At 45.9% G+C, this 21,989-nt stretch overlaps 1 protein-coding gene across 2 annotated transcripts in view; it reads right to left on the reverse strand.

The window, feature by feature from the left end:
* LOC126544561 (uncharacterized) overlaps positions 1-21,989 on the reverse strand; it is a 156,226-nt gene that overhangs the window by 35,430 nt on the left and 98,807 nt on the right. For both annotated transcript variants that reach the window (XM_050191914.3, XM_050191913.3), the window contains exons 2-3: positions 14,135-14,270; positions 1,700-1,840 (exon numbers count right to left, since the gene is read on the reverse strand). In XM_050191914.3, coding sequence (XP_050047871.1) covers positions 1,700-1,840; positions 14,135-14,225 — 232 coding nt within the window. In that variant the 5' untranslated portion in view covers positions 14,226-14,270. The remainder of the gene's footprint in view (positions 1-1,699; positions 1,841-14,134; positions 14,271-21,989) is intronic.

Below are 21,989 nucleotides of genomic sequence, written 5' to 3' on the forward strand. Positions count from 1 at the left end.
TTTGCATATCTTTACATCTTGGTCCATGATACTTGGGACACCCTGTATAAGCGATAATTGTATCTTTTCATTACACGCGGTTTTAGCAAGCGATCCCCTCTGACATATTTCAAGGAGGTTTCACGTCAAAAGTGATGTGGCCTACATTTCTGTCCTGCCTCTGAGGAAAATTTAGAAAACAATGAGTCATTAAAGGAAATTGTAACTAAAAGAAAGACGATTTATGATTGAACGATTGAAGAGCACTAAAACTTTTGAAGAGAGCAGCCTACAGGACCCTTTTCTTTGTCTGCCGCAATGCTCGTGGTTTTTCCGCATTAAGAAAATCTTGTGCCCCACAAGACAAATGTCCAAGAATCCCATGTTGTCATGGGGTCATTATTTTACTTTTGGTCAGTGACCACTTCTCACCGGGTTATCGCATTTATCAAGTTATCGTTCGGCGCAAGACACACCTAATCTATCCGAAGTTTCTTTAATGCTTTCTCCGAATAAACGTAGCGAACAAGCCTTGCCTTACGAAAGTGCGAGCCTGACGCGAATGCTGTTATACTTCCCCGAATGCAAACGAGTATGAGCGATGACTCTGGAGGGTACGGTGAGACATGTATAAGTATGACAAATCTCTTCTACAAAAGCCCGAAATGTGGAGGAAAATACCCGAAAAGAAAAATTCATATCCACCCGAATCGTAGCACGAAGCTCCATATGGAAGCGATAAGGAAACCTCCCCGGAAAGGCGTTGGTGCCTGGTTCGAATCCCGGACCAAGGTGAACTTTTCTTCAACGGCGACGCTATCATTCTGAGAAACCCATGTGGGTTTCTTATGTAGCTTGTAGCTACAATTCGGATCGAAGTGAATTTAAAAGTAGCGGAAGAACTTGACCGTAGGATTCGATCTGACAACTGTGCTCGACGCTGCCTTTGTACTTTGAGTGCTGCTTGTCCTTCCGGGAGCCAATTTTCCCAAAGAGTTAAAATTTCGCAATGAGCGTTTTAGGCAGTTATATTATTTGCCTTCCCTACAATGTGACAGTATTGTATAGTATCCAGTGGTGTCACGGGAACCTTCGTAAGAGAAATCAGGCTGTGAGCAAGTGAGAAGTGTGAGCACCGGAAGTAGAAAATAAGAAAGACAAGATGCGGGAGTAAGATGGCAATGCAGGTGCGGATAGGTAGCAGACAGCCAAGGCTTGGATTGGGGCCACTTCGTTCACGTCCGAATGCGAGGGTTGGGCACATGTAGGAGGCAGGCAGAGAAAAGCCAGTGCATGAGCCAATGCTAGGAAAGCCTACAGCCTACGAAGAAGCACGGTGCGTACGTGAGTTGCAACTACAAGTGCAGGAAAAAACAAGCCACAGTACGAGCCAAAGCAACGCCATCTAGATATCAGAAGGCCTGCGCACTCTGTTTTATGACGTCATGCTATTAGGGCCGACTGCCATTGAATCTAAGCCGAACGCTGCCAAATACCGCGCGGTGATTTCGACGTCACCGCTTTCGTGGCGCCAGGCTTGGCAACGGAAATGTCGGCCTTAGTAGTATGAGGTCATAAATGGGAGTGCACGGGACTTGTGCTATCTGGTTGGCTAAAAGGGGCTACGGTGCTTGAAGGGGGGGGGGGGGGGGTGCGTGGGTGATTGAGGGAGGGGTGGGGGGTGGAGCGTGTGTGTGGGAAACTGCGGAGAGGCTCTTACTTGGCTCGTGAGGCTGTTTCTCGACCGAATTGGCGGCGCGGCGGACTTCGCGGTTCAGAGCGAAGTCCGCGCCGAAGTGCGCTCGGCAGAATTCGTAGGGGTCCGCCTCGGCGGAAGCGCCGCTTCCGACGGCCTCCTCACCTGCCGGGGGAGGGGAGACCGACAAAGCTCAGCGCGGAGTTCATCCACAGGTCGCCACGCGACGAATGGTGAACGGCACTCGACTATGCACGACGGCATTGGTAGGGTGTGTGTCGAAATTGTGCCCGTAAAAGGAGATACACAGTGCCACACAGTTTATCCATCTTCCGTAAAGAGTAACTACTCTCTTTCTCTATATATTCGCCGATTCAATTTGACAAGTTGGAGCCGTCTGTTAGATAAGCAGAAAGTTCTAGCTTCACATGTGTCGCTTGTGCTGTAAAAGAAGGTACACAGTGCCACACAGTTTATCCATCTGCTGTAAAGAGTAACTTCTTTCTTTCTCCATATTCTCGGTGAATCAATTTGACAAGTAGGAGCCGTCTGTTAGATAAGCAGGGAGTTCTAGCTTTCACAGTAAACGTACCAGTGTTTGCGCAATGGCGGATTATCGGAAGGTTTTACGGCAGCAACACTGGTAGCGACAGCTTGTGACGCAGTCTAAACAAAGAGCGTGCAAAACTAATACTGCCGTAACTTACTACATTCTAGTTTACAGTTGCTATAAAGCGCCGGCAGTGACTTGATTGGTAAGGCAGTTCTTTTATCATTTTTCATAGATGAGAACACTGAGGTAACACAAACATTTTTCAAAGGCATAGTAGTTGGACAAAGAGTCAGATAAACATTGACCCGTCCAAATATGTATCCAAATCTACAACCAGGAAAACTAGACAAAACCATGACGAAAGGCTAACAGAATATTCTTTTCACACTGAATGTTTTCAAACTTTCCCTTTTCATCTTGCTACTAAAGAGTGGAACAGCTCGGACACTTCTGTAACTTAACCTACAACTTTAGATTTATTTTTGAAATCGGTGCAGGATAGCATTACCAATGAATTTTGTATCTGTTAATTTTTGTTCAACCTGCTTTGAAATCCTACGATTTGTTTTCATTTATTTGACAAATTTCGTTTCTCTCGTGCTGTTCATATTATATACCTATCTTGTACGCTATTATTGTACATGCCTCTTCTGCTATGATCGTATATAGGATTGGCAGTATCTGAAGTAAATAAATAAGATGATGCCACTACCAGCCTTGCTACTGCCACACAGGGCTCCGGCAAGCCCTAACCCGTAAACGATAATAATTTTACGGACAATCTAAAGCACGTATCATGGAATACCGGGATAAATTTGTCGTATACTGCAGTAACAGCGCTAGTAATGGCATCATGTGACGCTTTGTCCAGGGACAACGCTCTAGAACCGTCCTTACGTTACATGGGTGTAATCATCGAAGGAAAAAAATCCACATTACGATTACGTCACTGTCGACCCGCACCCAGGTGGAGTATGGCTACTTATTTTACTTGACTAATACCTGTTTGTGCTCAGTCGTTAAAGTATTCGCCACCAGGTGGCGCCACCAACGCGCCTGCTTACACCAACATGTGGAGCAAACCGGAACCACGGAAGCATTATATGCCTACGGACAAGCTAAAGCTGTCTACCGATGCGCTTTGTGCTGCGTCAAAATTGGCGGCCACGTTTGGTTCGGCTGACCGCAAACATATTACAGTTCCCGCAATACCCAAAGATCGGATACGTCGACGGTTGCAGCAACGATAGCACCGCCTTCTTTTAGCAGTTCGTTCAAACACAGCGCCTTAGATAGGTTGCTGACTTGCGCCACTATACCTCAACAAGGGGAAGAGAAAAAAGAAAGAAATCCAGTAGTTACGCCATAAATTGTTAACGTAGACCCCTTTGAACCAACAGGCAAGAAGAATTTCCTCTTTGTTTTTATAGCTCTGGGCATGGCCTCCGAAATCGGGTGCCCGCGCTGCCTACCCAATCTCGGAGTCAAGGTTCTGGGTGCCCTATTTGATGTTATCATCACGAGATGTCGTCACCAGCGCTGCTACTCGCGTCGGTATCTCCAGTGTTTCGGTAATCGTATCCGTTAACTGTAATTACGTTTACGGACACTCCAGTACGTAGAAATCTGTGACAACGTGTAGTACTAGGCTACGAGCAAATCTGGTAGTACGACTCGCTGCACCCCCGCGTGTGACGTCAAAAAACAGAGAGGGATGTCAATGCTGCCTGAATCTCCGCTCCTTTAGCGCCAGTAGAAATCGGTAGATGGAAGCATTTGCTGTCTCAGGGGTTATTGGATCATTGCCTGGGTGCATCACACTTGTCTTCTGCTAATCGGAAGCAGACGGTGCAGAAGGAGGCCTAAGTTTAAGGCTCAGAAAGACTTGCTCAACCTTGCTGGCCCGGAAGCTCGAGACTGAAGTATTCACAAATAATGTTCAGTGTTTAACCAATTCTAAATTCATTGCAACTTTCTGATGTCAGTGACATTTGCATGTTTTGGTGTGATGCTCATTTCATATCAAGGTGATAACATTATTACGCTTTCACGTCAAGGACTTTACATGGAGTGTGGTTTGCACTCCACCCTTTGTGGGAACTCGGAGACTAGTCATAATTGTCACAAGTCATGCTCTCTTTGTAGTACTATGCACATATTTGCGGCTTTTTATTTTGCTCTTAGCATATATATAGATGCTTTTTGTTGTTTTACGGAATTTTGAAGAGTGTTAAATATTCCAGCTTTTCTGCGCATATTTTGCGCTTCTTTAGGGCTTTTGCTATTTAGCCACGGTTCCTGATAACGAGCTTTTCAGTCGCGCAACTTCAATTTTGCCGTAGTCAGCAAATAAAAATATTTCTCCTTCCTACACGGTTTCCTTCGGTCTCCTTCCTACACATGATGATCCCAAGTATTGCAAAACAAAACAAAAAACAAAAACAAGGCATTACATTCCTTCGAGTCACGCTGCCGTTCTTTGGGATTAGGGAAAGATCATGTTTCAACGACAACTGAAGTGGCTAGTTTAACGAGAGAGTTGGCATGCTATTCGACATTATCATTTAGTATCTTCCATGAGCCGTGGTTACAAAAGAAGACAATGGTTACAAAGAAGACAGAAGGCCTCTAAGCTATAATGGACAGATCACGCCTGCTTCACCGCATCTTGGAGGACATTAAAAATTGCTGCTTGTTTTGTCAACAGATATCGCTGAGTGGAAAGAAGGACTACCGGGGAAGAAAAACAAAAATTGAAAGGAAAACAACGAAAACCTACTTTGGCCAATGTCCCACTGCGCACTTCATGTTTAGTAGCCGCCGGTCAGCCGCAACCCGAAGCCAAAGATCAAAGGGGACCGTGTGCGATTAAGACGATGACGAAGAAAAAAGCTTCTCGCGGAAACTTGAGTTAAGGCGCGGCTGTGTTTGACGCTGGCTCCTTGAACTCAGATGTTCTAGTTTAGCTATCTCTCTGGGGCTGCCGGCCTTTCGATGTCGTTTTCTCGTGTCGCAATCAGCAACAAACCGAGGCCGCGGCGACTGAAGATTTAGTGTGTATGTCTCCCTTTTTCTTACTTGGCAGAGCGAAGCCGAACCTGTGGAGGCGTAGGGGGTGGGTGGGGGGTGGGGGGTGTAAAGTACTAATGCTGTGAGGAGTTGGTCCCGCGAGATGGAAGCGGAAAATGTTTGGCTGCGGAAAAAAGAGAGTTTCTTGGGGCCGGGTTTTCGGGCAAAGAGTAATTTGTCTCAATGGAAAGCTATTCACGAGCGGTCCCTTGCTGCAGTTCGCCCGACTGCTTGTGTACAGGCGTGTGGCGAAAACTTTGCGCCCGCGTTCCGCCAGTCGAGGTTTTTCGAACGAGCGTAAATCCCTCGGCTAATGCTTCAACTTTAATGACTACGCGACTTCCTGCGGCAATGTGTGCTGAAGCGCCGTGTTTAGCTGCCGTGACCGCAAGCGACGCGTTTTCGTTTGATTTAAAAGGCAAAAGTGACGCAGCAGTGTTAGGCTGACATTCTTGCTATATTTTAATGGTGTTGTTACCTGTACGTAATATTACTACTATGTACCACTGCTTGATGATGCGGCTGCCGTGGTAACGATAAGCGATCCAGAGTCCCAGTAGGCTCCAAAACCACTATCCTATAGGTACACACGTGTTCATCCTCCCTTAGCACCCTTCGTGGACGCCCTTCTTTAGTTGTTCGCTTTTATACCTTCGTGGGTGCTGAGCTGTTTACTTATGGCGAGAGGGTCACTTATCGCTTTGCTGACAAGTTCAAAGGCATCAGAACCATAAATTATATCCACAGGAGTACAATGGCGCCTTCAAATGATCTTTAATTCAAGGGTAATTAAAGAACCGGGGAGGTTCGATTGTACGAAGAAGCAAACGAATCAGAGGCGAAGTCAGCAGTTCTTTTTAAATTTGAAATGTTGAAATAGCTATGAACGAGGGTGAAATCAGTGGTTATGTTCGTATACTTAATCAAGGCAAATGGAAACGAAAGTTGTGCAAATGAAAATTTGCGCTTATGGGAGTCGAGCCCGCAGCATCCGCAAGACGCCATCGACGTTCCATTCCAATTGAGGTATAGCAGCAGTGGTCCCTGGGTCAGCTTTCTAGTGTATTTGTGTACACGCACTAAATGTAGCCCTGGCAGTGTTAACAACAGGCACTCGTGACCATAACGGCACATTTCCAATTCAAACGAGTTTGCAATTCAAACGAGGTCCTTCAGTTTTCACATAAAAAAGTATTATAATGCGAATAACACTCTTAGCCTGCTTGAGCGACACATTTGCTATATCTAGGCTGTCTACTCCGTCTTTGAATGAAAAATGAACCTCAAAATTTATCCGGTGATTCGCATATTTGAAATGGCATCACAAGGGCTTCTCGAACGCGGCCTCCCGAAGCCTTATCGTTGAGCCACGAAGTCAGTGTGAGTCAGTGCCAGCGTTAGTGCGTACCGGTGCGTCTCGAATCTCGGAGGCCACGCAAAAGGAGGGGGACTTCGCGCCGACTCCACTGAAGTGCCGCTGAATGGCGCATCGCGCCCAAGGTGAAGCGCAAGACAGGAGCCTGGCTGCAGTGCGCGGTTCATGCATGACGCGTTTCAGCGGTGACAGCAGGGTTTGCCGCTAGATCGCTCGAATGCTATCGCATTAACGTCGGCAGCCATCGCGAGAAGGGTTCTGCGGGAATTCCTCACGAGACCTTTTAATTTCTATGGTGTTAGGCTGCTGAGCACACGGTCGCGGGATCGAATCCCGGCCAGGGCGGCCGCATTTCGATGGGGGCGAAATGCGAAAACACCCGTGTACTTAGATTTAGGTGCACGTTAAAGAACCCCAGGTGGTCGAAATTTCCGGAGTCCTCCACTACGGCGTGCCTCATAATCAGAAAATGGTTTTGGCACGTAAAGCCCCATAATTAAAAAAAAGACCTTTTAATTTTCCAGTGCTTACGCCAGAAAACCTGACATACACTGCAGACAATTTTGTATTGACATGCATAGGAAAACTAGCACGTTGCTTTTACAAAATCTTTGCTGACATGCAGAGAATCTCTGAATAACGGGTGCTCTTGCGTTCGATGCATAATAAACTACGTCAATAAATATTTATTGCGTGAGTTCCTACAAAAAAAAAAAAATACGGACGCGACAACCGAGCTCTCAACGGCGCTGTCACTGCGCAAAAGGGAATTCCTCGGTGACCAGCCCCAAGATAAGGCAACAAGAAAATCGTCCGCACACGACGTCATTGCGCAAAATGGAAACAGAAAGCATATATGAGTAGCACTTCTTCACCACTTGCGAGCACAACGCCCGCGGTGTACCTTGTCATCGCCTGCACAAGTGCCCGGGGACAAAGTGCCGAAAAGAAAAAGAAAGCTAGAAATCATAAGCCAAAAGATATTTTAGAGGAAGGAACGCAGTACGTGAGTTATGGCCATAGTGCACTCCATTTGCTGGCGACTCTTTCCAGCACCTGTTCCCCTTCGCGATGCACCCTGAGGGAGCCTCGCGAAGTTGCCGCATATATCCGCTGTCTCGGTATCTCGTGGATAATGCGTCAGTTCGCAAGGAGTTACGCCACTGCTCTCTGGCGTGAGACCGTTCGCTTTCTGTATGTATGTCACAAAGAAGAAAAAGAAAAGCCCAGTCCCTTTTGAGCCCATTCTTCATGGCGATCGGTTTCCGTTTATTGCTGACCCGGCTGTTATTAATCAAGACTCGGGACAGGCCAGTCCTTCTTGTCCTATGACGCAAGTCACGCGTCGGGGCTATCTGGGCGGCGGTTGAGTCACTTGTGGCGTTCTTCGCAGGTAAATCACTAGGCCGTAGCATTGGCCAGACTATCACGTCTTGCCCTCTGCGTGTATCTTCACCGTATAGCACTTGCGTCATGTGGGGGAAAAGGTCACTAGGTCGAGCGATGGCCAGTGGGGCCATCGGTCGGACCTTTTCTGAAGCCAGAGAAGCGCAGAGTAAATTTAGTTTTGAAGAAACACTCAGGAACATGGACAAAATAAATGGGTGGCTAAAAGTGCATAAGTATCTGTACCTGAAAAGTTCGGACACAAAATGGAGGAAGAGGTCAAGAAACCAAGTACAGGGTAATTGAAAGTGGAAATAGACAACCAGAAGTAATCATAATGAAAGTAAGAGAAATAGAGATAGCGATTTGGTTGCAAAGAATGGAAACAAAAACGACCATGGAGATCTACAAGTCTGGGAAGAAGCAAATGTGCTCCAATCGACGCTTTAGAGGTGGTTGGGCCGCCAAGCGGTAATATCATCTGATCCGATAGACTAATGTGACGTTGCCTTGAACTACGTTCTGTCGAGCCTGAGCACGATGCCGTTGTGTATATTGACGTTGATCTTCCTGTCGGCGTTCATGGTGTTCACGCTGCTTTTCGTGAGTCATCAATATATATATATATATATATATATATATGCATGGCCTCCGCATAGCACCGTCACAGCACACATGAAATCAGTTGATAGGAGGGTATATGAAAGTGTAGTTACATCCCTCCTTGCTTCGTATGCTATAGTTGCCACTTCCTGCAAGTGCAGCTTATGCAACCGTAATCTTTACCCGGAAACACTCGCGGCGAACGCTATGCGCGGATGCGAGATTTCTGGCTCCTCTATTTCTTTTTCCTGGAGGGCCGGCACAACCGCGCATGCGCGGAGGTGAGCGCCATCTGTTGGAGCTGCAGGGAACCCAGCGGCGCTAGCGGCGCGTGCCTCTCGCTCTGATTGGTTGATTTTTTTGGTGCGGAGATGTGGAAATTCCGGCGATTCTAGTCACATACAGCTTAGCTATAAAAAAAAAAATTAGGAGGGAAAACTTGTACGAAAACACAAAGGGCACTGTCTTACAACTTGGGGCTCGAGCTGGATACCTGAGGACAAAAGCATACCGGAGCAAATATTCGCAACAAGATCAGGAATGTGTATGTTGCAGCAAAAATCTGGAGTCCACTCAGCACACCCTAATGAATGCGAAGAGATTCACCCAGTGAGACCAGCAGTTAACGTACACCTTTCGGAACTGCTTGGATTAAAAGTTGACGGCAGCAACAACCGGTCAGCAGTCGAGATTAACGAGAGATGTTTAGAGTATTGGTAGAAATAAGGCAGGGAAGAAATACGACCGGATTATTTACAGGCATTGATAGCGATACAAAGCAGATATAGAAGTTCTGAGGCAAAATTAAAAAATTATGGAGACGTATACAAGAAAAAAATGCTAGAATGTAAAGCAAGTACAGTACAGCTGACTAAATCAAGCAGGCTGATTGACCATTTGTTAGCGCCCGTTTCAAAGAGGGTGCCAATAAATCCTCATCCACATCCCTATATATTAGTGGACCTTAAAGGGTCTATGCCGCTCTTCGCATCCATTGAAAAGCCTACGTTATTCAATTAAATAGCACACTGCGCTAGTCTTTCTGTGCTGCTAGTCTGTCTGTGCTGATGAAAGGATCGCGGCTCGCGATAGGCTAATGAATAAACTCAAAGCATTTACGATCGCAGTTGGCATGTTGGCCAATTTGAGAACTATGAAGGAACCTTAAATGTCCGTCAAGTGTAATTGATTTATTGAATGTCTCATAAAGAAAAATTGTCGTCAGCAAACGAGTTTATTAGAGGTTTTGTTTAGATTTAGAATGTGTCTTTCCGACTTGGTAGTTCAGCTAAAATGCGGCAAGAGCAAACCGACATTACGAAGGTGGTTGAAGAGGTCACCCAGATATCTCTTCACTTTTCCAGACATTAGCCTTCGCTTTGTTTATGCTTGCACCCAACTCCGTAAGTGGAGGATGTGTTTTTGCTAACACTTCTTAATGGCTACATGAGAAATATTTCTAATCTCCACAAGCAGCCATCATTAGCTTTATGCTGCTTAAGCCATATAATGCTGGCATAACATTAGGCTTATTAGGCGTGCAAATGAGATCAGCACGCACGTGTTCGACCGAGTGAAAGAAGAAAGGCTCATTAACCACAGGGCGTATCCTTGTTTGCTTGTTTCGTCAATTTCGTTCATTATCGTTCATTAGCGCCTGTCATCATCTTTGCGCTACGAAATTCGCCGCTGACATTACATGGCGGTATGAAATTATGCAGACCCGACGAGGTGTGGGAACCGAAGTTATGCGGAGCAATTTGCCGGTAAGTCCAGCATCTTTCAGGGTTTTGCAATTCACTGACCAATAAATACCGCGAAGGAAAAAGAAACTTGTACGTGACCTAATGGGTCGGGGCGTTCCAGGGTCGGGGCGTTCCGCGAACCAGGGTCGGGGCGACCCTGGTTCAATCCCACTATCAAACGCGGAATTTTCTATTGAAGACGCCTAAAAGGAGGCTAGAAATGAACCTACTGCCGAGTAACCGGCATGAGGCCAATAATACCAAGAACGAAATGTAAACGAACAATTTGAATTTTCCATTTCTGGTGGGACGTTAGAATCGCTTTATCACCCTAAACAAGAATGCCAAAGTAAACACCTGGACGACGTTTTACATGCATTATAAAGCCTTCGGCACAGCAATACTCATGATACATGCTTTACCTCGTTCCCTTTAGGTTTCGCCTATACTTGGAAAGCCTTTGCAATTATTTTTCCTTCAATCAATTAATAAACTTAGATCCACCTTGAAATTCACGTTATTCCTCCTATTGTTAATTTGTGCTCATTTTATATTATTTTAATTGCTTACATAGCGAGCAAGTGTGATGACTTTGGCCGGTATATTTAATTCCTTTCCGGCGCCACGGCCAGTAGTTTAGAACCCTCCACGATTTTTCGTCAGATTAACTTCCCCGTCACAGCAGTGAATTGCGCACTTCAAGACAAAGCTTCGTCAGAGGGAACATTCGACTAAGGTGGAGCAGTGCTATCTGCAAAAAAAAAAAGAAAGAGCGCTGTGTGTGTGAACAGAACAAAATAGCAATGAAAACAATGGTTGTGTGGCCCAAAGTAAGAACATTCACATGGCAAATGGACTGGTTAAGAATGCTCTCGTAAATTGCAAGCAAGATAATAAGCGATAGTGTACGAGCTCAAATTAAATTGTCCGAAGAGCTCAGGGATTCAAGTTGTTCAAGAAATTGGCTGATTTACAAATGGAAAAGTTTTACTAAGGAACTATAGAAAATAATGTAGCTAACTGGTTACGTCATAACGTGTAGTGACAGCAAGAGAGCGACAAGGAGTAAAAAGAAGAGAAACGCATGTCATAAAGACCAACGCATATCTTTTGTGATTTCTGTCCAATGTCGTTATTGTGCTGCTAGCATGGCAAGCACGACAGCGACTTTAGCCAATTAAAAGAGGTTACCTACAACTTTCCACGCCTAAACTAAACCAGTGAGGCGGGCTTCGCAGAAATTAATATTTCTGCGGGACATTCTACGGCGATGGCTAAAACACTTAAGGAAATAATCGACCAACAAACAAGAAAAAAAATTGCTGTTTAAGGAAGTAGGCCACTGTCTAGCTCACTGGCCATATCAAAGCTAAGCCAAGAAATGTGAGGATTGTTCCACAGCAGTGAAATGTTGACCCACTCCACTAGAGTAAAGCGTGTTAGAAATTCGTCGATCGTGAGAGAGACAGAAGACAATTAGCTGTTTAAGGGAATAGTTAGTTATATGGCTTTCGGGAAATGGCTCCTTCACCTATGCCCAAAACAGTAAGCTGCGTTCCACAGCATTGAAAGGTACACCGAGCACGCTTGAGATATTGGCTTTGAAATTACCTGATTGTCGAATAGACGGACCACAATTGGATGTTTAAAGGATAGTTGGCCACGCGAATTACTGGAAGGGACTGCTCCCTCTCTGCCAAAAACACTAAGGTGTGTTTCATGTTTCACAGCATTCAGATACTCACCAACAACACTGGAGAAATTCCACTTTGAAGTTACCTGATCGCGAGAAAGAGAGATAACAATTGGCTGCTTAATGGCCAGCTAGCCCTGCGGCTTTATGGAACGGCTCCTCTGCCTTTGCCAAAAACAGTCTGGTATATGTCTTTCACAGAAGTGAAATCTCCTCGAGAGCCACGGTATAGGGAGACTGATGTTACGTTACCTGACCAACAAAATAAAGAAAATTAGATGGTCACCAAAGTACGCATCTAGCTAGCGTTTCGCAATTTCTTCGCCGAAGACGACACAATGAGCAGTGCTCCTCAGCCTTGAGGTGTTCGTCTGCGACACAATAACCATCGTTTTAAATGTTTCATAAAGTAACTGGCTTATACCCGAAGCAAGGAAAAGTGGCTGCTTAAATGATTAAATGAGTAACCAACTATCTAGACAACTAAGCACACCTCTTTCAGACAAGGCAGCCATTGAGTGGCATTACGCCCTGCTATAATACACGCTGGCGAGACTGAATGGCGACAGGGTAGAAGTTAACGGACTGACAAACAAAATAAAGATAATCAGGTACTAAGAAAAGCTAGCTACCACGCTGACAAATCGTATTTCCTTTATCGTAGCGAAAGGAGTCGCAAGTATTTCTTTATTTATTCTTTTCATCCTCAGGGAGAAAGGCAGCAAAGAGGCGAGTAGGTATGGACAAGGAATAGGCGATGAAACATGCCGTAGGTTGCAGTACACAGAGTGTTATTTTAGAGGCGAGAAAACTTTGAAATCGCGGTCTTTGCCAGTGATGAATTTCCAATCGGCAATTGTTTAGCGAGCTGGTTCCACAGCTTGACTGATTTAATGACAGAAAACCAAAGTAAAAAAAAACGAATTTTTAAGGATATAGCTAACTATTGTTTTTCTTAAGTTAACGGCATTTACGGAAATTTTGGTGCCTATAGGTGTGGCACATGGTACTCCTCTTTGAAGGGGATTTTGCTCATAATGTTCATAACGGATATAACAATTGAGAAAAAAGGACAGCAACATTCGTTTACACAAAGTGCCCTAGCTATCTGCTTAAATACTTGCCGTACCTTCAATTACACCGAAGGAGTATTACGGAGCGTTGCCATGCTCAGGGGTGAGATTGTATGACGACATGGTGGAAATAAAGTGACAAACACGTTAAAAGAAATTAGCAATATTAAAAAGTGACCTGTCACTAACTAGTCCACCTTTCATTACCAGAGTCAAACGAATAATAAGTATTTATTTATTTATTTATTTATTTATTTATTTGATATGCACTCAGGGAGGAAGGAGTCAAAGAGTGTGTGCTTATGAACAAAGGAATAAAGGAATAAGACAAAGTAGGTTACAGCATATATGGTAGGAACTGTTCCCGGGCAACAGTTTAGTATTACTAATTACGAAGTTTCTAATTGGCAGCAAAGTAACGAAACGCGGCTGTTTAGGGAACAAGCTAACTAATCACACCTTTTTTAGTACAGCCAAAGCAGCTGGCAGTGTTCCGCATTGTTGTCATACCCGCGAGGAAAACTGTATGCAGATAGGGTGGAAATGAACTGACGGTGAGACTGACCAAAGAAAATGATCTGTTTCAAAAACTATGTCGCTAACTATGTATACTTGCTTTACCCTAGCCCAAAGAGCGAAAAGTATCTTGTTTAATTAATTCTTTATTCATTTTACCCTTTGGGCGACAGGCATCAAAGAGGAGATTGGTTACGAACAAAGTATAGACAATGAAACGTGCAGTAGCTTGCTGTTATGGGAGGCCATACTATTCCGCAGTGATGAAGTTGTTCCCCGGCAACGATTTAGTGCGCCTAGTTTGACGAATTCACTGACTGATATCCGAAGTAAAAGAAAGAGAATCGGCTGGTTTCGAAACTAGCAAACTATCTAGGCTAACTAATCACGCCTCCCACTAAAGCCAAAGCAGTGAGCGGTGTTCCGCACTGCACTCATGTACTCACCGGCGACGCTGTAAGGAGACGCCTCCGCCATAGCCTCGACGAGAAGCAGTAGGCAGAGGAAAGTGGCGATCCACGTTAGACACTTGTCCATGTCGGCGCTGTTGGCGACGGGGTACCGGCAGCCCAGACTTTGAGCCTGCGGGGGTAACGACAAAAGAGACGGGTGCGTCGCTCTGAGCTCCGGCCGGGCAAGCCCCGTAGGTGGGTGTGCGCGCCCCGCCTACACACGCGAGCGGAAATAGAAGTTGCGTGCAGCGGAGTGCGAGCGCGCAAACACCATACGCACGCACATACTCTTGTGCTTTACGTGCCATAACCAGGATCTGAATACTGGGCGCGCCGTAGTGAGGGAGTCCGGATTTAAATTTGCCACCTGGGGTTCTTTCACGTGCAGGAAATGAGCAGCAAACGCGGGCGCTTTAGCATTTCTCCGCCCGTCGAGATGCAGCCACCGGAGCCGAGATTTGATTACGCCACGTTGGGCTTAACACTGCGACGCCATAGTCGTTAGGCCAGCATGGCGAATATGAAACATTGCACTCTTAGCCGCATTCCGCGTAGGTTCCACATATGTTGCACGGTTATACCTATGTGGAAAGACATTACGATGGTCAACTTACTGGAGCGTATGCGAAACGAAATTAAGAAAGTATTATATAGTAGCAATGACGAGAAGATTCACCAAAGGAAGAGCTGACTCTCTAATACATTGGTTCCAGATAGGCTGTACTTGTTAAACGGAACATCTTAAAAATATGTTTCACTTAGTGCAAGCTACGGTAAACGAGATTAACAGGGTATGTCTCGACTGCATTCAACGGCAAGAACCTGCGCTGTACCCTTCGTACCCGGCGTGCGGGATCTGCGACGAATTATTCGAGCGCTTGCTTTTCGAATGCCACATTTTTTTCAATTGTCTTCACTCTACAGTGCAGAGCAAGGTACAGCAACTTGACCTTTCTCGAACAGAGATAATTATATATATATATATATATATATATATATATATATATATATATATATATCTTGTTGCGGGAAGATCCAGCTTCATGGAATGGCATGAAGTGCAACGCCGTAAGAACAAGGACACAAAAAGCAACGAAACACAGACACAAGCGCTAACTTTCAACAACGAAATTTGAAATAAAGGATAGGTTGCACTTGTACTCGCATAAGAACACGTTCACAGCGATTTGAATGCCCCTCTACTACAATACAAGCAAGCATGAAAACGATTTTAAAGCTATGCTTGCTTTTCATGCTTACTTGTATACTGTTGTATATATAGGGGCACTGAAATTGCTGTGCACGTGGTCACGTGTTCGTACAAGCACCACCGGTCCCGCAATTAAGATTTCCTTGTTTAAAATTAGTGCTTGTGCATGTGTCTCGTTTCTCCTTATGTCCATGTTCGTGCTGTACTAACTACACGTCATTCCATTCCATGATGACCAACCAACAAGCCCACATCACATCCCTAGTTGAGTACAGCTTGTGCTCGATACGAGGCTCATAAAGCTTTGCTGAAATTCCTGTCAATAATACGGCACCTCATTCTCGTATGGGGTGCTCATACTGTGCTGCAGTATATTTGCCGTTTTGTGTTGTTTTCTTTCGCTTTCCCTTTCCATGTTTTTTATCTTTCCTTTTTTTTCCTTCCCACTTTTTTTTCTCTCCTTTTCAAGAGGATGTGCGGGGTGTGCCTTTGACAAGGCGATTGCTACCTTGCTTCTTGTCTGTCTGTATATGTGGCATTTACTTATGTTTACATGAATAATAACACTTTGATCACTGCGAAACCACGAACCTGGAAACTGGCCGCACGTCGCTCTAACCGACTAGTCAATGTGTCTGACCAAGAGTCTGACCAAATCCCGTTTGCTCGATAAAGAATCACGAAAAAAAAACCTACTTGATAGCCACCTTGGGCTAAGAAAGTACAAAAAAACCGAAGTTTAGGTCTCCACTCGAGAGCTTTGTTCACAATGTCGACAACATGAACAATATAAACAAGGCTGCCGTGTAGGAGCCAGAACGTCAGAATCTTAGTAATTTGTTCATGTAGGTTGGCGTCAGTTCTGGTTTTTTTCATAACCAGTGGTCATACGCTGTCGGGGCTACTCTGAAAACAGACGCCTACTATGGGATTGTCCCAATTTTCAGCAATGCTTCACAATTACCATCAGAGTCCCACCATGCTCGATGGCTGGCTCACTACCACCGTTCTCTATCTCCAACTTCTCTACTATGAAACGCTGTATAAACACACCAGAACTACCCGAGACCAATAGGAGAGCAGGGTTGGGTGTTATAGTAAAATTTTACGTTTTTTTTCGCTTCTCCCGGACGTAGTGTAGGCTTTCTGGACCGTCTTTTTCGTTGGAACGATTTAGTCAATTTCGTTCTGCCAAACGACAGCTAGCTTTGCTACTGCTTAGCAGCAGCTTTGGTACTGCATTATCATCTGCAACTTGAAGTCTATGCCACTTTAAGAAAGAAAATCGACAGTCCAAGGCAAAAGCCACGTTTGCTAGAGAATCATGGCGCCGAACATGCGTTCTTTGGAGTCAATGAGACTAGATCGTTGGAAATGCTGCCAAAAAGGGGGGCGTGTCGTTTGCTTTTCAAGCCCAATTGTTAACTTGGTGAAGGATCGTCACAGGCCAAGTGAAACATTTCAGCGTTTAACAGTTCGAAGGCAAGGCGGTTCTCTGACTCTGGGTGTATTGACTACGGGTGTAGCGTCCTCAACCTCGTTGTACGTAGGATTTCGCTAAGTAAGCCGGACGTGTTTGCAGGAAATGTTCCACTTAGCTAGTGAAACTTAAGTGCAATGAGGTTAGGAGTGTACTGCGCGCAACTCTCGCGAAATCAGTGCGTACGGCTGTGGGCGCACGAATGACGTCACATGGCACTCCCCCAAGAACGTAAAAGCTCGACGCGGACAGGCCGCGACCTACGCGCGCCTCGACTAAACTTGTGCGACTCCGCTGGGACGGAAGGGTTTCGGCCTGTCGTTGCAACACCTGAACCTGAGCCGAGGGAAAGAGAAGGAGAGAGAGGGAGTGACACAGGGCTCAGCAATACGCTCGAGTGCGTGCACTTGAGCTCGTTGCAGACTGTCGAGGCAACGTCAATACGTCCCGTTTGCCAGATGCCGCGTTCCTCGTTCTGCGAAGACGTTTCTTTATTTATCATCCTTTGGTCACTTCTGCATGTGTCAGGGCAGATTGAACGAACTCCTCGACACTCTTTTATCGCTTGGGATTTTTTAGTCCGAGGCCACCCACGCTACACGCAGGCACATCCGACAGGCTCGAGTGATGGATGACGCGGATGTGTCCGACGTCGTGTGCTTTCCACGAGAACGGAGATTTCGATATCGGGCACGAAATCACAGGTTGACGTGATCTAGATGTCTCTCTTTATTTTTGCGGTTGTTACTGCCCTTTGAGGTTAACCACATGTGAGTAGTGGAACTGTCTTGAGGGCAGAGACTTGTTCGCTTTTTGGAGAAAAAAGCACGCTGGCGGGAACGTACAGTTTGCCGAGACATGTTGGCGTCTCCGCGTTTTCTTTTTCTATTGAGAAACCTCGGAGAAAGGAAAAGGCAGGTGAGTGTGGAGTGAGAGACAACGTGGAGCATTTTGCAGCAGGGGTTGTCTAAAAAAAATCACGTCAATAACAAGCACTCGGTCGAAGTTGCGAAACTTGTTGGGAAACTGGAGTCGCTTTGACGCCGCTGGCTGGAGCGAACTCTATAGACTTGTCACTGACGGCCTAGAGTTCGCTGACGCAAGTGCTTGCAGTTGGTACGGTACTGTTTCGAGTATTGCACTAGAGACGACCGCGTGGGCAACACTGACGACGCTGTCGTAACACGTGAGCAAACGCATTAGGCAGATCACTGAAGATTTTAGTGTCCAACGAGAAGATAATTTTTGCTCAAACCGTGCCTCCTGTGCACTACTGCACTATAATTCATTCAAGCTTGCTGGTTTCTTTAAGACTGAGCTAGTGTTGATTGCTTTCGCCATCTTTAAAAGTAGAGAGAAAGCTACGCATGTAAGGGTGGTGTATGCGCACAGTCAGCGTATGTTTCTTTTGTTTTACCTGGTGTTTTTTTTTTTTCCTGTACGCACATGCCTCCTGTCTGCCTGTTTTTTTATTTCTCCCTCGTTCTCAGCGTCTTTTGAAAGGAGAACTAAAAACCGATTGGCCAAGTGTGCCATTAGTAGAGAGCTTTAGCATAGATCATTGTGCTTGCGTTAGCAATAGCTCGGGTTTCCCTTCCAGTATATTGGTGGCCGTGGGAGGTTCACTTTTAAAGAAGCTCAAAATGGCCACCGCCGCAACCACACAGGAAGAGCCGCATCCTAAAAAAGGTTGTGGTGATACCGCACATACATGCAGTTTGGCACAACCTGAATATAGTAGGACGCAAGCATGAGGTGGAAGTAGTTTTCACAACCCTCTGCAACCTCGCGAAGTTGTGCTCTCTAATACGTAATCGGAGCTAAAAGTGCGAAAAATGCATGTGGAAAAAGACACGTAAACCCCCTCGGGACTTGCGCCACTGATGTCGTTTACCAGAATCCGCTCCGATGCGGTAAAGTTTGCATTGGCCAAATGGGTCGATGTATAAATGACGGACTTAGGGAGCACTCAGCATCTTTAAAAGGCTGTAGCGGGTGGTATGCACCCACCTGCAGCCATCAAACATTGCGGTGGCACTCCGCTACTTAGAAATGCATCAATTTTAAACAAGTCTGATGACAGACCGGCGAGAGAAATTATTGAGGCTGGCCAGATATACGCACAATCTGCCACGCATGTCACTGCCCCGTCAGTTGCGCTGACGGATAAAGAAATTAGTTATCTCCTTGGGCGTCAGCATCTTTTGCAACTTTTGTATGCGCTTATGCATGAGCTTTGTAATAGCCTTGTGACTGGGCATATGTGGCGCTCTGCTTCCTGGATAACTTTTCATTAAACTTCAATGGTAAGTGAGCGTTTGTCCTGTCCAGCCCGTTTCCTCCCGCCCGTATTTACGCTCAACGACAACACATGACGCACCAACTGGCACAACAGTCTACGCTTCTGCACGTTCCGGAAATTCATTCCAGGTGGATTCGCCTTGCACTCTCACCGCCTGCAAATTGTAAAATGCAATATGTGCTGTAAAGTAATTAATTCGAAAGGTAATGAGTGCAGTTTTGTGAATTCTTTGAATACGTGGTTATATGTCTCGTTCAAAGCAATGTCCGCCTCACTGAATAATCCCGCACAAGGACTGGAATTATGTCACCTGCAACATGCCATTTTTAGGTATTCCGCAAAACTAAAAAATGGTCACCCTGTATGACACCATTTATATGCGGTCGCGCGATTGATGTTTACCACGGCACATTTTCAGTTGATGTTTTCTTCTTTCTTGCTTTTGTACGTGGGTGCATAACAACTGCACTTCGAAATCGCTAGAGGTGCCCCCCCCCCCCCCTACTGCGATGCAGGTGTAAAAATAAATAAATAAACGAATAACTATAAAGCGAAGGCATACTATCAATGAGTCAGCTGTTATCTTGAAAATAATGATAGCGCAAACTTCGAATTTATTTGGCCAGCACAACGACGAGTCAAACTCTCCTAGTCAGCGCAGGCTGAAAGTTTGGAAGTTAGTCAAACTTTCAAAGCCAGATTCTTCTTCTTTGTTTTTAGGGGGGGGGGGGGGGGAGGTACGGCACTGCCGTCTCCTCACGTCGGGTCCAATGTGCATCCGCTTCCTGCTCCCTAACCGCGCGTGTCTAGTCGGAGTTTCCGCCCCGCCTCTGCCTCGTGTTCCGTTACCTGTGGCGTTCTTTCCACGCACAGGTAACGTTCCGCCGCTTCAAATGCACACCGGGGCGTTGCGATAGGGGTTGAGTGGTCGACGTCGCAACCGGAGACAGGCTTCAGATGGCGGGAAATTAAGGGGGGGGGGGGGGGGCGAGGATGAGGAGGTGCGGGGCGCGAGTTGGTGTCTGACTGCACGGTGAGGGCGCTATCGTCTCAAAGTACATCCGACGCGGTAGCCTAGAAGCTATATATATAGCGTTGAATAACTTCAATCGGCAATGTCGTAGTCGCGGGTTTCATCCAGGCCGCGGCGGTTGAGTTTCGACGGGGCCGAAATAAAAAAAAAATATATATCGCTCGTGTTCTTAAATTTAGGTGAAAGAAGCCCAGGTAGTCGAAATGAACCCGGAATGCCTAACTATGGCAGGCCTCTTAATCATATCGGGTTTTTTGGCACGTAAAACCGCAGAATCTATTTTTTAAAAATTGTTAATCACTTCAAAGCGAAGCTTTCCCTATGAACGCTAGCAGCAGTTTGCCGTGGCTGCTGCTGGGTGCTACTGCTTTTTCCGAACAGCTCACACACGAGACAGAACTCACATAGCGAATAAGTTTATGTATGCGAAAGCATGTGCAATGCCCCGCAGATGTGCCGTTGATTGGCTGCGTGCTCCACAGAATTACGCGCAGAAACAACAAACGGCACCCAAATATGATCACGGGATGTGCGAAATTCGGTGAGCAGACTTTCCCACATTGCAACTTAGATGGCCGCGCTGCAGATGGTAGCAGTGTTAAACCTAAGATACGCGTTTTTCAAAGCTTGGACGCAGCGATGCAGGGAAGGCAGCAGGAATTGCGTTACCAGACAGCGTGTTGTCCCCTTCAACACGACTGGAACCCGAGGACCGCCACCGTGGTTAGGCCAAACTAGATGTGTGGGAAAACCTTCTTACGGAATTTCACATATCTCCGATGCCTTTATAAAGACGAAGCTTTCTACGCCTTCTTCCGAGCGGTTTTTAACGCGTCTGCGCATTCAGTTTCTTGCAGACTAAAGGGAGCGGATCCCAGAGGCAGTGCAATGCCAAACTTTGCCGATCCCGGAGATTGTGAAATCCATGGCCACGTGTATCACGCGGTTGGCGGTGTGCGTGTGTTAGGGGGGGAGGGGGGGGGGAGTCTGCGCAACTTGCTGTCTGGGCAGGCAGGCCGGTAATCACTATATATGCTGCAAAACGAGGTCCAGAAATTGAACAGTTGCATATTATTTAATAGCACCATTAGGAAAGCTTTGGTTCACACAGATTTGAGATGATTGAAAGATTGGTGGATGAAAAGTAGAGAAACGACAAAAAAATGGAGACGTACAAAAAGAAAGATCACAATATGGGGTCGGAAAACTTCGTTATGGGACTTCATCGTGCGTTTTTCTTTCTTTTTCTTTCTTTTTTTAACCTAGGTAGGACATTAGGCAGTATAAAAGCAGGAGCTTGGTGGCGCAACCCACCGTGTTGTTCCAAAAGGGACGCTCATAACATCTATCCATCCATCCGACGTTTCTCATCGAGGCAGCGTTGTGAGACGCCTGGTATTTGTCACGGGTGCTGTTTCTGCCTGTGCTGCCGCAGTTGTCTCGCCTGCTACGTCGAGCGATACCACCTCCACGTATTGTTAGAAATCCGCGCGAGGAGGTCGAGCAAAGCGCTAAACCTTGCTATTTCTCTCGATGCTTCGTCCTGGGGCGAGAACTACCAACTTCTTTTACGAAGCTGTAATCGATGAATATGCAAATGCGTTGTTACGACACGTACGTGCATGCTCAAGGAGTACCTGCGAAAACCAACAGATTTGGTAAAATAAAGATTTGTCTGTGCCTGTATATGAAACAAAGGACAGACAGAAACGTAATCTAAAAACGTCCTTGATTTTGCACAAGGTTATTTGGAAAAAAACCTCTAATAACAGCCTAGATTAGCGCAGTGGGTTGCGCAAGATGACAAAATGGGCTGTGAATAAT

Source organism: Dermacentor andersoni, chromosome 10, assembly GCF_023375885.2.
Source record: "Dermacentor andersoni chromosome 10, qqDerAnde1_hic_scaffold, whole genome shotgun sequence".
In the NCBI taxonomy this organism is placed as follows: Eukaryota; Metazoa; Arthropoda; class Arachnida; order Ixodida; family Ixodidae; genus Dermacentor; species Dermacentor andersoni.